The sequence below is a fragment of the Denticeps clupeoides genome, chromosome 17, assembly GCF_900700375.1.
Source record: "Denticeps clupeoides chromosome 17, fDenClu1.1, whole genome shotgun sequence".
NCBI lineage: Eukaryota > Metazoa > Chordata > Actinopteri > Clupeiformes > Denticipitidae > Denticeps > Denticeps clupeoides.
The window spans coordinates 20280888-20295548 of NC_041723.1; the positions used below are offsets into that span (position 1 = coordinate 20280888).

Genomic DNA, 14661 nt, shown 5'->3' on the forward strand with positions numbered 1-14661 from the left:
TCTGTGTATAAATAAAGACTGCAAGCTTGGCTTAGGCAGAAATCGGTCAGCACTTCGGTGGACCCCTTTCTCCTCAGCTGAGTAAAGAATGGCACATGGTTCTCCTGTCTACTTCTTGCTCTGGCGCTGCACGGTGACTGCTTTCACCCAACATTTAATGGTCCTTCGAGCCGGATCCTGAAACTGGTCTTCATCGCCATGGGAAGCCAACGCTGAAATCTGCTGCCAGTCTCAACCTTAGGTGAGATTCAAAAGACCTGGACCGCGACGTTCGGGGTCAGGCCAGCGGTTAAAACCGGTCCACGGCGGTGAGGACCAGTTGACGGATCAACGAATCAAAGAAGGGCAGAGCGTGGATCGGAGGACCAGGGTGCCAGGTAGATTTCGCATAGACGTGTGTGAAAGTCTGAATGATCTGAGTGGGACAACAAGACAATATTTATACGGCCCTAGAGGACCGGTCTGTTGTCCGCGTTTTTTGTTTTACCCAAGGTGACATACGGACCAGTGTGACTCGATGCTGGGTTTCATCCCTTAAATAACAACACTGTAACATCACCGATGTTGTGCTGCTGTTGGCTGATACTCACAAATACTGGAGACTGTCACTAAGGGTGTATAACAGGAATCATGGGGATGACTCAGAGTAAACTCGATCTCACGGGAGATGCCAGAGTTATGGACCAATATAGTCCAGGTTCCACGGTGTATGTAAACAAGTGGAAGAATAAATACAGTTTCTCAAGGAAACTGATTACTACAGAGGTAGTAGAATTGTTGGTGTATTAAGTTTGGAGAAGTTGAAGCAGAAAAAGCAAAAGAAAAAGGAGAAAATATGAAGACAAGATCTAGAGGCTGAGAAATGGTTGGAGCAGTATAAAGCGAGAGATGAAGGTGAAAAGAGAAGGGAAAGAAAGAAAGGTTTTGGCAAATATTGTTGGTTTTGATGAAGAGACACAGGGAGGAATTAGAGTGCAGAGAGAAGGTCAGAGAGGTCAGGCGCAGGCCCTCAGACAAGAAGTACAGAGACAGGGAAGAGAACCAGAGAGACGGTCAGGGGGATTCCAGTGTGCGTCCCAAAATACCCATAAGAGGGGATAGGTCACCCCCCCGTAAAAGTGACCGATTGAAAGAAAAGAAAAAAACTTGAAATATACCCACAAGATCAACTAAAAGATATTGAACATAGCTTTAATTCTAAACATGATGTGGTATACGAAGAGTCAGATAGTCAAAGTGATGACGAACTTCCAATAAGCTATATATATTTCCTATGGTAGAAGTGGCCAACGCGCGGGCGGGAAATGGACAACCTGCTACCATTAAAGTTTTTAGAAATGCATCGAGTGGTTGCTTTGATGCTTAAATCTCAATATTATAGAGTAAGGGGAGATTATACAGGGGCAAGAGCCAATGGTTACCCTATCCCATTTGATCATGCTGATTTGGAGGCTCAGTTGAACCAACTATAATACAAGCCCTCTAATAAAAGGCTGTTCACCACAGGACATGTGTCTTGCCAATTTGAATCTGACCCATTAGATATAGTGGACATGCAGACAGGAAAAAGCACCTCTGGTTCAATAATAGTTAACTTAAGCTGTCCAATAAATTCACTTGGACGAGACGTTATGCGTAATTTGAATATCTGCATACTACCTACAGAGGAGGGAATGAGAGCTGAAATTTTAACAGAAGTAGAACAAAATGTCTCATTCTCTCCCACCTCACCGTATTACTACTGGGTGTTAGAAATGAGTTCTGGGTCTGTGGGTGGGGAAGTCCTAAAGTTAATAAAACAGAAACTTCCTCATCCTGAAGAAACAATGAGCCCAAATGATTTACATTGTACCATGTGGTACAAGCCCACTCGGGGCCCAGACTCTGATTATGACAAAAATTTAACAACCAATTGTCTAAACAACAGACTATCACCTTACAGCGTCTGTACATCACACCGTGCGGAAAAGCTGTAGTTTCAGGTAGTCTAACAGGTGCACAGAAAAGGTTGTTCATAGGGGACACCCCCCACATGTCGGTATGCAGGAAAGACATGCCATGGAAGCTATTTGGATCGCTGACTCGACGAGTTATATCCCAAAGATATACAACACACACACCTCAGGGCTGGGAGGGAGCCCCGGAGGGGACTTTCCGATACCACCTGGGGTGGACAGTACGAGTCGTGCCAAAAACAAAATGAGATATGTGATTAAACACAGTAGCGCTCACTACAGTACCAGAAGATCTAGTAGATATTCCATCACAATTATGGTCCACGGGATCTACAGACGTAGGCCTGATAAAATCTGCTCTGCCAGTCAAGTGCAAGGTCAAGTCTAAAACTTGACCTCAAATTCGACAGTACCCTTTGAAAAAGGAGGCCCAAACAGGAATAGCCCCAGTAATACGGGACATGTTACAAGCAGGTATAATTAAAAGAGCGAATGATACATGATTAACACCTATTTTTCCTGTACAGAAAGCAGCTACAGGAAAGTGGCGTATGGTGCAAGATTTAAGAGCAATTACTGACATAATAGAACCAGAACCAGTTGAAGTGGCCGATCTCTACACAATTTTGAATAGATTAACAAACAAGGACATCTGGTTCACAGTAATAGATCTCAGTAATGCCTTCTTTTCTGTACCATTACACAAAGATTCACAATATTTATTTGGGTTCAAAATTTGACGGGGTAAATTACACATATTCTAGATTACCACAAGGGTTCAAAAACAGCCCTACTATTTACTCAAGATTGTTGAAACATTCATTGTTGTCCCTACCAAGTCCTGAACAAGGTCAAATCATTTGTTATGTAGATGACATAATGATAACAGCACCTACAAAACTCCTCTGTATGCAAAATACAAGAAAATACTGGAACACCTTCATAAGGAAGGTCATAAGGTTTCACTAGACAAATTATAATATGTGCAACAGACAGTAATATATTTGGGACATGAAATTAGTCAGCATGGCCGTAGGTTAACCCCTCGGAGACTACAAGCTTTAGCTGATGCACCAAAACCAGTAACCAAACAACAAATGATGGCTTTTCTAGGATTATGTAACTACTGCCGTCTGTTTGTCGCTGATTTCGCCTACTTAACAAAAGATTTATTAGCATTAATATATGGAAAGGATATGGCTTTAGGAGACGTAATCGAATGGACAACTGAAGCAACCCAAGCATTTGAAAAAATGAAAAAGACAATGCAAACAATGGAATTATTATCATATCCAAATTATGAAAAGACATTCCATTTGTACGTCGCTCTTAAGGACCATTTTATGACAACTGTATTAACTCAAAAAATAGGAGGACGAGATAAAATTTTAGCATATTATTCCAAAAAAATTGATGCAGTAGCACAAGGGTTACCAACATGCGTCCAGAAGTGAAGCAGCAAAGTTAGCATTAGAAGACGCATCCACTATTATCCTAGCTCATCCAACAAAGATACACACATCACATGACATCCCGTACATTTTGCTACAAACACATCTACCGTTCATGACACAAGCACGGCTCATTAGGTTAGTACAGGAGTTACTCACATCCTCACACGTCTCATTCAAGAAACACACTACTACAAATCCCGCACAACACCTCCTAATACCAACGCAAGGTACTCCACATAGTTGTAAAATACGGATGGGGCTCTGGCAGTTCGATACAATCCCCACGCCAGAGACCCCTGTAATGGAGGATCGGTCAGACGATCAGAGTTTGTACTTCAGCCCAAGAGACAAGGTTGGAGGAAAGGTACTCTGTTTCTGCTACAAAGGAACAGTGGACGCACTCCTGTTGATCCCAAGGAGTTCCTTGGTCGAGAATCGGGGACTGTGGCCCGGAGCATCAACCAACTGGAATGGATACACCTGGTACTTAGAAGCTCGCACCTATAACAGTGGGGGCAATTCTTGGTCACGGACAATCACAGGAACTGACAGGTCGTTCACAGACAAACCTGATTCCTATGGTTGGGACACTGACGGAGCGCGGGCTGTGTTCTACAATTTTTCTGTCACTGATACTTTAGTCACTTTTCGCATGGACACTACCAAAGTGTCCCTTAAGCCTAACTGGGGTCAAAATTGTACAATAATACTGATATGTGCTTGGGCAAAAGGGGCAGACCCTTGTTGGCCAATAGCCATGTGTAAGACCAGAGACCAGACTACCTTAACCTTGGTACTTGGTGACAGTGGAGCCCAAGCCCAGTGGCTGATCCCTAGTCCGGTGGATCGGCAAGCAAAAACCGTTAAAATAATAACCGGAAAACCAACAACAGATGATTGGTTCTTGGTGTCAACAGGGGTTTCTGGGCACATAAATAATAATTGGTTATTGATGGTCGAGCAAGCAGGACAGGCTCTGAGAACTGACTGCGTGGTCTGTTTGGGACCAAGACCAATGGTCCCAGCACCAGTGGAGTCCGGGTGTGTCCGGGTGTGTCATAGATTTAATGAATGAAACGGTACCTACTGGAAACTGCTCGATGTTAGATGACATTTATTCCCAATAATACCCCGCCAGGTGGTAGTTTATCACTGGCCTACAATCATTAAATAATAAAATGAAAGAACACTCTGGAGTTGATACGTCCATGTGGGACTCGTGGATGAGTGCGTTTGGACGATATAAAAATTTGGTAGCAACAACACTCCTATCCCTCATGGTGTTTACATCCATTTTGAAATTGTGTGGATGTTGCTGTATTCCATGTATCAGGGCGTTGATTGTTTGATTAATTAACCAAGCTGTCAGTCCGTTGGAAGAACAATTATTGATAACCCAGATGCAAACTTTATTGGACAATGAATCTGATCATGAAGACAATGTTTAACTGGACATGACACTTGCACATTTGCACAGGTTACTGAAACTGATGACAGGTGGTAATTCTCTGATACTAACTGTTTAAGTACTTGAATGTGCAATTTTTGTATATTTTGTATATATGTAACGAAGTTACAACAGGAGGGAAATGTTAGAAGAATTTGACTCTTCTCTGTAGAAGGTGTTATTTTAGTCTTCAGTCTCCTTTTAGTCTCCAACCATATATGGAGTTGTATTATTTCTGTTCTGCCTGCATTCCTATGTTTTTTCCGTGACTCACCTGTTCGGGGTCACAATTCTGTGTATAAATAAAGACTGCAAGCTTGGCTTAGGCAGAAATCGGTCAGCACTTCGGTGGACCCCTTTCTCCTCAGCTGAGCAAAGAATGGCACATGGTTCTCCTGTCTACTTCTTGCTCTGGCGCTGCACGGTGACTGTTTTCACCCAACAGGTGCCTTCTGGGAGAAGTGAAGGATGTTGACGGAGTGCCAGCAGTTTCGTTCTTCCTTAAGTCTCTGGAGAGCTTGAGCAGGAGATAAGAGACAGACTATGAGTAGAAGTATTGGAGTTTGGCCTTCCCATGGACCCCTTTTCAGCAGACATTTCTGCACAACTACAAATATTTCCCTGATTACAGTGTAATTGAGAGCAACGTCCCTTCAGCACATTTACTAACGCAGGAGGATATGCTGTCAAATATGTGTTTCTCTTTACTGCATAGAACATGTTGACAGGACGTCAAAAAGCTTTCATTTTGCTGAGGATATTAAAACAACCTGTGAAAGTGATTGTCATTGTGATACACTGCAGCAGAGCCGGGGAGGAGTGTGTGGGGACCCGAACTGGCAACCTTCTGATTATGGGTCCGTTTCCTTCGTCAGAATTTAGTAACTACATTTATTGAATTAAAAATGTATTAAATGGCTCTGTCTCCATTTTGTGTCAGGCTGGGGCGAGGTATGTGCAGGAGGCCCTTACTGCCAGATCTGAGGGACCCGGGGGCTCTGGGATGTCCTGGAGTAATGTGCTCCTGGTGTTTTGTTCTACGTTCTGGACATAGAACATAGATTCAGGGGGACATAGAATAATCCAACTGTAATGAATAACTTTTTCCACATACCAATATGATAGACAGAGTTTAAGCTTTTATAGAGTGAGTGTGTAAGTGACTGGTGTCACCGTCTGCATGTGTGTGTCCCCGCCCTGCGCCCAGTCCCGGGTATGGAAAGTGAATAAGGTGCATGCCACCAAATCTGAAAAAAGTGTTCTTTGACCTGTATTCCTGCATTAGAAATCCCGAGGGCACTGACATAACTCCATACGATGACAGAGCTGGTGACAGTCTGGATGATCCTTTCTTCTTTGGTCTGGAGCACATGCCATCCATTCCTCCCCAAAAACCACCTGAAATACTCATTCATCCAACCACAGTACACATTTCCACCATGCAGCCGAGCCCAGGGCAGTAGATGGTCTATAGGGGCAGTAGATGGCCTATAGGGGCAGTAGATGGTCTATAGGGGCAGTAGATGGCCTATAGGGGCAGTAGATGGTCTATAGGGGCAGTAGTGGCCTATAGGGGCAGTAGATGGCCTATAGGGGCAGTAGATGGTCTATAGGGGCAGTAGATGGTCTATAGGGGCAGTAGTGGCCTATAGGGGCAGTAGATGGTCTATAGGGGCAGTAGATGGCCTATAGGGGCAGTAGATGGTCTATAGGGGCAGTAGTGGCCTATAGGGGCAGTAGATGGCCTATAGGGGCAGTAGTGGCCTATAGGGGCAGTAGATGGCCTATAGGGGCAGTAGATGGTCTATTGGGGCAGTAGTGGCCTAGCGGTTAAGGAAGCGGCTCCGTGATCAGAAGGTTGCCGGTTCGAATCCTGATCTGTCCATGAGGTGAATGACGATTTTTGATGCTGTAATTACAATCACTTTTTGACTGTTCAACTGTTTAAAATCCTTCTTTTACCATTTCAGCTCATTACCAGGCCTGAATTGCTCCTGTCCGAACCTTTTTGGAATGTTGTGCAGGCCTGAATGACAGGAAAAGATGTAAATTTACAGACGAAATGAAGATAAAAATATGCAATATTTGGTCTGCAATAAAACAGAAGTAAATGTAGAAAGCAGCGCCTCCTCGTTTCTGCGTTTGTAACTTTAAAACAGGGGCTTTTAAATGGAGTTGTTTTTCCTCTTCGGTATTTCCTGTTCACCTCCAGCGCGCTGCTCCCTCCCCGCCCCTCAAACCCGGCAGCGGGACAGCGGGACAGCGGGACAGCGGGACAGCTTTACTTTATCTCCGCTCTACTAGTCCGACCAGCGAAGAGAAGCGGCGATGGGGACCGGGACCGGGACGGGGACGGGGACGCTCGGGAGCGCGCTGCTCGTGCTCGCGGCTCTGTCCTCCGCGGCGGCGCGCAGCGCGCTCCCCGACCCGCCAGGCGGGTTCTGCAGCAGCGTCCTGCGGGCGCAGACCCACGGAACACGCAGGGACGGACACAACGAGTTCCGGGTGAGGGTCGAGGGCGACCCGGACGAGTACCAGCCGGGGAGCACCTACAGAGGTACGCGGGGTTCATGCTGCAAGTGGGGTTCGTGCTGCAAGTGGGGTTCATGCTGTAAGTGGGGTTCGTGCTGCAAGCGGGGTTCGTGCTTCAAACGGGGTCCGTGCTGCAAGTGGGGTCCGTGCTGTAAGTGGGGTCCGTGCTGCAAGTGGGGTTCGTGCTGCAAGTGGGGTTCGTGCTGCAAGCGGGGTTCGTGCTGCAAGTGGGGTTCGTGCTGCAAGTGGGGTTCGTGCTTCAAGTGGGGTTCGTGCTTCAAGCGGGGTCCGTGCTGCAAGTGGGGTTCATGCTGTAAGTGGGGTCCGTGCTGCAAGTGGGGTTCGTGCTGTAAGTGGGGTCCGTGCTGCAAGTGGGGTTCATGCTGTAAGTGGGGTTCGTGCTGCAAGTGGGGTTCGTGCTGCAAGTGGGGTTCGTGCTGCAAGTGGGGTTCGTGCTTCAAGCGGGGTCCGTGCTGCAAGTGGGGTTCATGCTGTAAGTGGGGTCCGTGCTGCAAGTGGGGTTCGTGCTGCAAGTGGGGTTCGTGCTGCAAGTGGGGTTCATGCTTCAAGCGGGGTTCATGCTGTAAGCGGGTCCGTGCTGCAAGCGGGGTTCGTGCTTGTGACTCCAGCAACAAGTGTGCAGCATCCCCAAGACATGCAGTGTGGGAGTATGAACAATAACCAGTTATTATACATGTACAGCTTGTAGCGAGGTCAGATTTTATACTGAATAATAGACTAATCAAAATAGCATCTGAAACGTAACGTCATATCAATAAAGATTGTATCTATATTTTTAATAAAAAGCTGTCGTTCAGATCCAAAAATGTACAGTTATATTGAGCTCAGCATTGTGTATCACTATTTAATCTTTATTATTTAGTGAACAAATCCATGGAAGTCAGCAGCTATGCACAGAACCCAACAGACATGTTGCCTGCGCTGCTGCCATTATGGAAATTGCTGCATAGTCACCAGCGGGTGTGTCATGGAGCTCTTGCATGACTCTACATGCTTCTGAACGATGCTCTCACCACCAACCTGCATGCCAATGGGCCTGATCTCCCTGATCTCGAAATCTTTCTCTCATGGTTCCTAGTGAGCTTGTATGCATCCAGTCCTGCCTACTTCCGCGGATTCACCCTTATCGCTATCAAAGAGGGACGAGAGGGGCTCAGCGATGGTGATTATGCTGGAAAATTCCAGGTAAGATTCCAAGTCAGCCTAAAGGGTCAAATTCATGAGACAGTTTGAATCTTTCCTCTTCCCTCACTGATCTTAAGAGGCTGGTTTACTGATATATAGAGATAAGGTCTGTAATTTGCTCATGCATCTGAAAAAACGGGAGGGGGAAATGTCGGCGAAAGGAAATGACCAAAGAACAGCAGAACATCTCCTTAAAACGTCCCAAGGCACCGTAGGGCGGTCCACTTTTTCTCTGCTTTCTTGCTTTGGCCTTTTCTTGCTCTGCTTTCACTGTTTGGGCTGCCCAGGGAATCTGAAAAAGAAAAACCCCACGGGAATTGTCCCCACATTTCTTTATCTCTGGAAAGTCATAATGCCCCAGGAGACCAGTGTTTGCGTGTGACTCCCATGTCAACATTTGCTGAGCGACATGTCCCCTTTGGAGACTTTTTTTTAGGATTTTATAATGTCCTTTGTTTGGAAGGAGGGTTGTCATGGTTTGGTGGAAGCATCCTCTGGTGCCGTCTGGTCAATATTTGCCGAGTGGAAGAGTAGCTGCTCATGTATGCGTCAAACTGGGGATTCGTAGAGGTGGGGAGTGGAGAAGGGGTTCAGATGAAATGGGTATTGTTCACGGAGTTCAAGGTGCTGTGACAGGCACTGCGGCAGTATGGACATGAAATAAGGGCAGATAGAGAGCAGTGGGGTGAGAGAGGGGTTTAATGGAGGAGTTTGTCTCCTTGTGGAGTAAATTAGTGGGAATGATCTTGTTCTTTTTTGTGTTATTGTAGTTGCTCCAGTGTCTCTGTTGCAGAGGTCAGTGGAAATGTACCAGATGCTATCAAGTTTGCTTTGAAAAAGTTGCATAGCCAGAAAATGCTTGTGTCATGACTCAGGCATGAAAGTGTGAGAAGTGTTTATTCCCATGTGAAGACTCAACATTTCCACTCAATGCAGAGGAAAAGCATTTTAAGAATTGGACTTTTTTCAATTGGACTTATATGACTAGATGTTTTATGACTAAAAAATTATTTGTTGGATCAATTTAATTCAATTATGACACCTATTTCCTCACATTTGAATTATGCTATTCAAAATTAAATAGACCAATCAAAATGGTCCTATTTGCCTGCCTTAGTTTCAAATAGCATAATTCAAATGTGTGGAAATAGGTGTCATCATTGAATTAAGTTGACCCAACAAATAATTTTTTTGAGTGTATTATGCAAATGACTTGCCTGGCGCCCCACCTCCTTTCTTTGTGTGTCTGGGCAGCACAGATCTTTGCCAGCAACACAACACTGCAAAGCTGTGGAACAATCTTTATTCTCTAGTAAATAATATAATAATAACACTTTAAGTTTGGAAGCATTCAGCAATGGTTTTCAGAAGCTTTTCTGATCTAATCAGCAGTGAAACTGAACAATTAATAAAGCTGTAAAGGGTGGTGGGACTTCATAGGCTGAGCCGTTTCAGAATGACAATCAATTCATTTTTACAAACACACATCATGTTCATGTTTCTATCAAATACGCCGTGCACACACCACTACTGTACCACTCCTGTACCACTCCTGTACCACTCCTGTACTACTCCTGTACCACTACTGTACCACTACTGTACCACTTCTGTGCCACTTCTGTACCACTACTGTACCACTTCTGTACCACTCCTGTACTACTACTGTACCACTCCTGTACCACTACTGTACCACTCCTGTACTACTCCTGTACCACTACTGTACCACTACTGTACCACTTCTGTACCACTCCTGTACCACTCCTGTACCACTACTGTACCACTCCTGTACTACTCCTGTACCACTACTGTACCACTTCTGTACCACTCCTGTACTACTACTGTACCACTCCTGTACCACTACTGTACCACTCCTGTACCACTCCTGTACCACTACTGTACTACTACTGTACCACTCCTGTACCACTCCTGTACTACTCCTGTACCACTACTGTACCACTCCTGTACTACTCCTGTACCACTACTGTACTACTCCTGTACCACTACTGTACCACTACTGTACCACTCCTGTACTACTACTGTACTACTCCTGTACCACTCCTGTACCACTCCTGTACTACTCCTGTACCACTACTGTAGTACTCCTGTACTACTACTGTACCACTACTGTACCACTCCTGTACTACTACTGTACCACTTCTGTACCACTCCTGTACCACTACTGTACCACTCCTGTACTACTACTGTACTAATCCTGTACCACTACTGTACTACTACTGTACCACTCCTGTACCACTACTGTACCACTACTGCTCTGTTGCTCTAGTTTCTAGTTGTGGCCATCAGGGAGAATCTGATCTCTCAACTAAAAAAACACCTGAAATAGTGAAATGAAAGGTCAGGGGTCAGTTTTTTCAAGGGGTCAGTAGCTTTTTGTTCATTGAACTGTGCCAGTTCAGTCAGGAACCTCCAACCTGGGGTCTTCTCATCTGCTGCGCTGCCAACTGAGGGAAGATAAAAGGGGAAGTGGGCTGCGCTGCGACCGGAACTGGAGATGCTGGTTCCTTGCAAAGCAGGACCGGCGTTGTCCCTGTCAATGTGGGTGAAACGCACAGGTCTCGTCCCAACAGGGAGTGCAAAGTCGGGGTGCCACCCCGCACCCAATGCCAACGAAACCACATCAATGGCTGTCGTAGTCCTGCTCCCTCCGACCACTCACCCACAGCCTCCAGGTGTCATGGATCATGCTGAGGTTGTTGCTCCACCACGGCACACCGAATGGGTGGCAGTAGGCAGTGGTGGCCTAGCGGGTGAGGAAACAGAAGGAAACGGAAGCAGGTAAGGAAACGGACCTGTCATCAGAAGGTTGCCCGTTTGAATCCCAAACTGCCAAGGTGCTTCTGAGCAAGGCACCCTCACCACAAGCATACTCCGTGCCCTCATGGCTGCCCACTGCCCACCAAGGGTGATTGTTAAATACAGAGGACATTTGGTTGTGTGCACCATGTCCTGTGCTGCATATCACGATGACAATCACTTCACTTTCACTTTTCAAATCTCGGGGTGTGGGGGTGATGAAGGCACAGAAGCCGGACATTGAGATGTAACAAAAGGTTTATTATAACACAATATCAAACTGCCATGATGTCTGACATAGAAAAGGAATAAAACAAAAGGGAACAGAAATAAAAATGAACTAAACTGAAGACGTGTGATATGAAGACCAGGAACAAAGGAAACACAAGGTAGCAGCTCTCTCCACATTACTGCAGCAGCGTTGTCCTGCTGCAGTCTATTCCCTTTTACTGGGCTCTAATCATGGACTCCAAATCAGCGGCATTTGTCCGTGAGTAGAGCCCTGTTGTCAGCCCAGCTGCACCCCACCGTGACACTGGGTCTAAAGTCTGTTCATCTGAAATACAGTCTTGTTCCAGAATAGAGACTAGGTTCATTCCAGATAGAGTCCAGTCAAATCAGCAAACATGGGAAGGGATGTTTTAATTCAACTCATGTTGTGTTGGCCTTTTTTTGGGATCTTGCAGATCATTGATGAAGATGACACTCAGTTCATGACCAACTGCCCTCCAGCAGTCACTGAAAGCACACCACGGAGAAGGACAAGGATACAGGTGTTTTGGACTGCGCCTCCTGCAGGGAGTGGCTGTGTGATCCTCAAGTAGGTGACTTTAGATTTTCAGCTTGTTTGAGAATGTATAGGTCCCTGAAATTGTTCTGCTTTGAAATGGAAATTTACATTGAATTTAAAATTGAATAGGGATATGTTACATATAAAACAACAAAGGGAAATGGAACTCAATGTGACATTGGATGATGATACTTGGAAGTGTTTGTTCTGGTTGTCATAAGAAGGTGGGGGGTCAAATGTGGAAGGAATTTGTCTGAAAGTCTAAGATCCCATTTTTCAGGACACCAGTAAAGTCTCTCTGGGAGTTGGGGTAGCAATAAGTGATGGAGAAACTGGACTTGTGGGTGATCAAACACACATATTTTGGGACACTTTTGGACTGAAGTTAAGTTAAGGAAAAGCTCCTTAAAGTGAATCTTTCCTGGGACTCTTTAACATGTATACTGGACAAATTCCCGGATTATCTGTCCCAGGATCAGAACACTTTGCTACATGTCCTACTAATGGGGGCAAGAAAAATGATAACAACTTATTGGTTGAAACCTGAACCCCCCCACAATCTCACAGTTATATTAAATATAACAGTTGACAGCACAACTACATATTTTGCTATTTACTTTTATTTTTGTATATATCTTTATTTGAGAGCTCGGGCCTAATCTCAGGACTGTGGTTATTGTTTGTATTTATGTTGAGTGTTGTTAATAAAAGTAAAAAAATTATAATTTTAATAGACTTCAAAAATAACACAACCAAATGTGTCCTCGGCTTTTAACCCATCACCCTTAGTCACCCTCGGCAACATCAGAAAGATCAGAACGCCACTTCAGGGCCACTTCCTAAACCGCTAGGCAAACCACCAATGCCCCAATATTGCATTATACTTCTATGAGTGCTGTAACACTGCCTTTGTGATAATATAAAATTTAATTACTAGTGGCACAGCTATACATAGTTATACAAAGATTTAAATGAAAAATAATATCATAACATTGTCTTGTCATTCCATCCTTGAATCCCCTTGGGAAATGTATTATCATTATTTCTTATTATGCACCATGGATATGGAGCAATCTGCAGAAAAATTAGAAACTTGAAGGATTTATGTTTGTAGTAGAATTAAAGAGCATCATAAAGGACACGACATTCAAAAGTGTCTCCTAAAAGGGATTTTGATGTCATTGTGACTTCATTTGCAATCATTATCATCATTATCATCAAAGGAAAACTTCCAGGATATTTGTTTTAATGTTAAATAATTATATTAAGTACCTCTTTGTTTTTATGCCATTAAAAGCTTCCATAGATTATGTATCTTGAGAGCAAGTATCATGTTATACAGAATGGCCCACTGGTGCTGTCTAAAAGGATGTAAATGGGGAGTTTAATGGATACAGGAGTTCAGATTGACTTAAAGTCATTTTGAGGGCCCCTTTTCTCTCCTGTAGAACCCTTTTGTCTCCAATGTCTCTTATATTCTTTCTACACAGAGAACTGATCCTTCTTGATTCTTATTATTTGCTCGCACTTTTTCCCCTTTGGCTTTCCCAGATTTTCTGGCAAGACCTCTATTTCACTTTCTCGTCTCTTTCTCTCTTTGTGTTTAGAGCAGCATCACCAACACACCTTTGCTGAGAGGGAATAGCCTTTGTAATTTATCGGTGGTCTGCACATGATAAATGGCTCACTGTGATGCTGGTGTTATTCTGGCCAATGGTTTGCAGAAGAGAAACAGCTGCTTTGCAAATGTGGCCATATGGATGTCACTTTGTCTTGCGCTGTCAGTGCAGAAATACACTACAGAATCTGGCAGTGAAACAGGAACGCTCACTCCGTCCAATAAACTTCAAATAAAACCCCCCAATTACTTCTCAGAGAGGGCCAACACTTCTCTTCGTATAAATATTTAGTGGGAGTACAGAACAAAAGCCCGAAATTCACATAAGAAGTGAGAAGCAAGAGCATCACATTTGACTTTCCCTGACTTGAATACCAGAAGATCCAGAAGTGATAAGTTCCTCTGCCAACCACACAGAGTCTCCCTGGTGAGAGGACTGCAGGCAGAGCCAGAAGGAACAGAAGAAGGTCATTTGGAAACTTGTCATCACAGGAGCATATGGCACTATCGTGGTCAGGAACATAGTGGTGAGACTGCAACATCAAGATCAGAACGGGAACCAGCAGGGCAATCCAAAGAAAGAAGTCAGGGTCTGCTGGTCTGGTGGAGTAGCAGCCACGACAACAGATAACTAGAAATCACCCTTTTCTTGTTCCTATCTGTTTATTTCTGTAAATCCAAAATATATTCTTGATTTAACATGATATTGAACATTCATATTATGTAGTGCCTTAAAACTTGGACCTAATGTTCTCTTTAATTACTGCCATAGCTTTATAGAGATTTTCCCAGCTAGGACCTTTCATGATAATAGAGCTGTTGGTTGATTGGTTGATTGGGGGTAT

General features: G+C 44.5%; 1 protein-coding gene across 1 annotated transcript in view; it reads left to right on the forward strand.

Annotated features, from left to right (window-relative positions):
* The first annotated feature begins 7083 nt into the window (after positions 1–7083).
* spon1b (spondin 1b) overlaps positions 7084–14661 on the forward strand; it is a 36602-nt gene continuing 29024 nt past the window's right edge. The window contains exons 1-3 of the mRNA XM_028958122.1: positions 7084–7413; positions 8488–8594; positions 12095–12228. Of these exons, the coding sequence (XP_028813955.1) occupies positions 7185–7413; positions 8488–8594; positions 12095–12228 (470 nt within the window). The 5' untranslated portion in view covers positions 7084–7184. The remainder of the gene's footprint in view (positions 7414–8487; positions 8595–12094; positions 12229–14661) is intronic.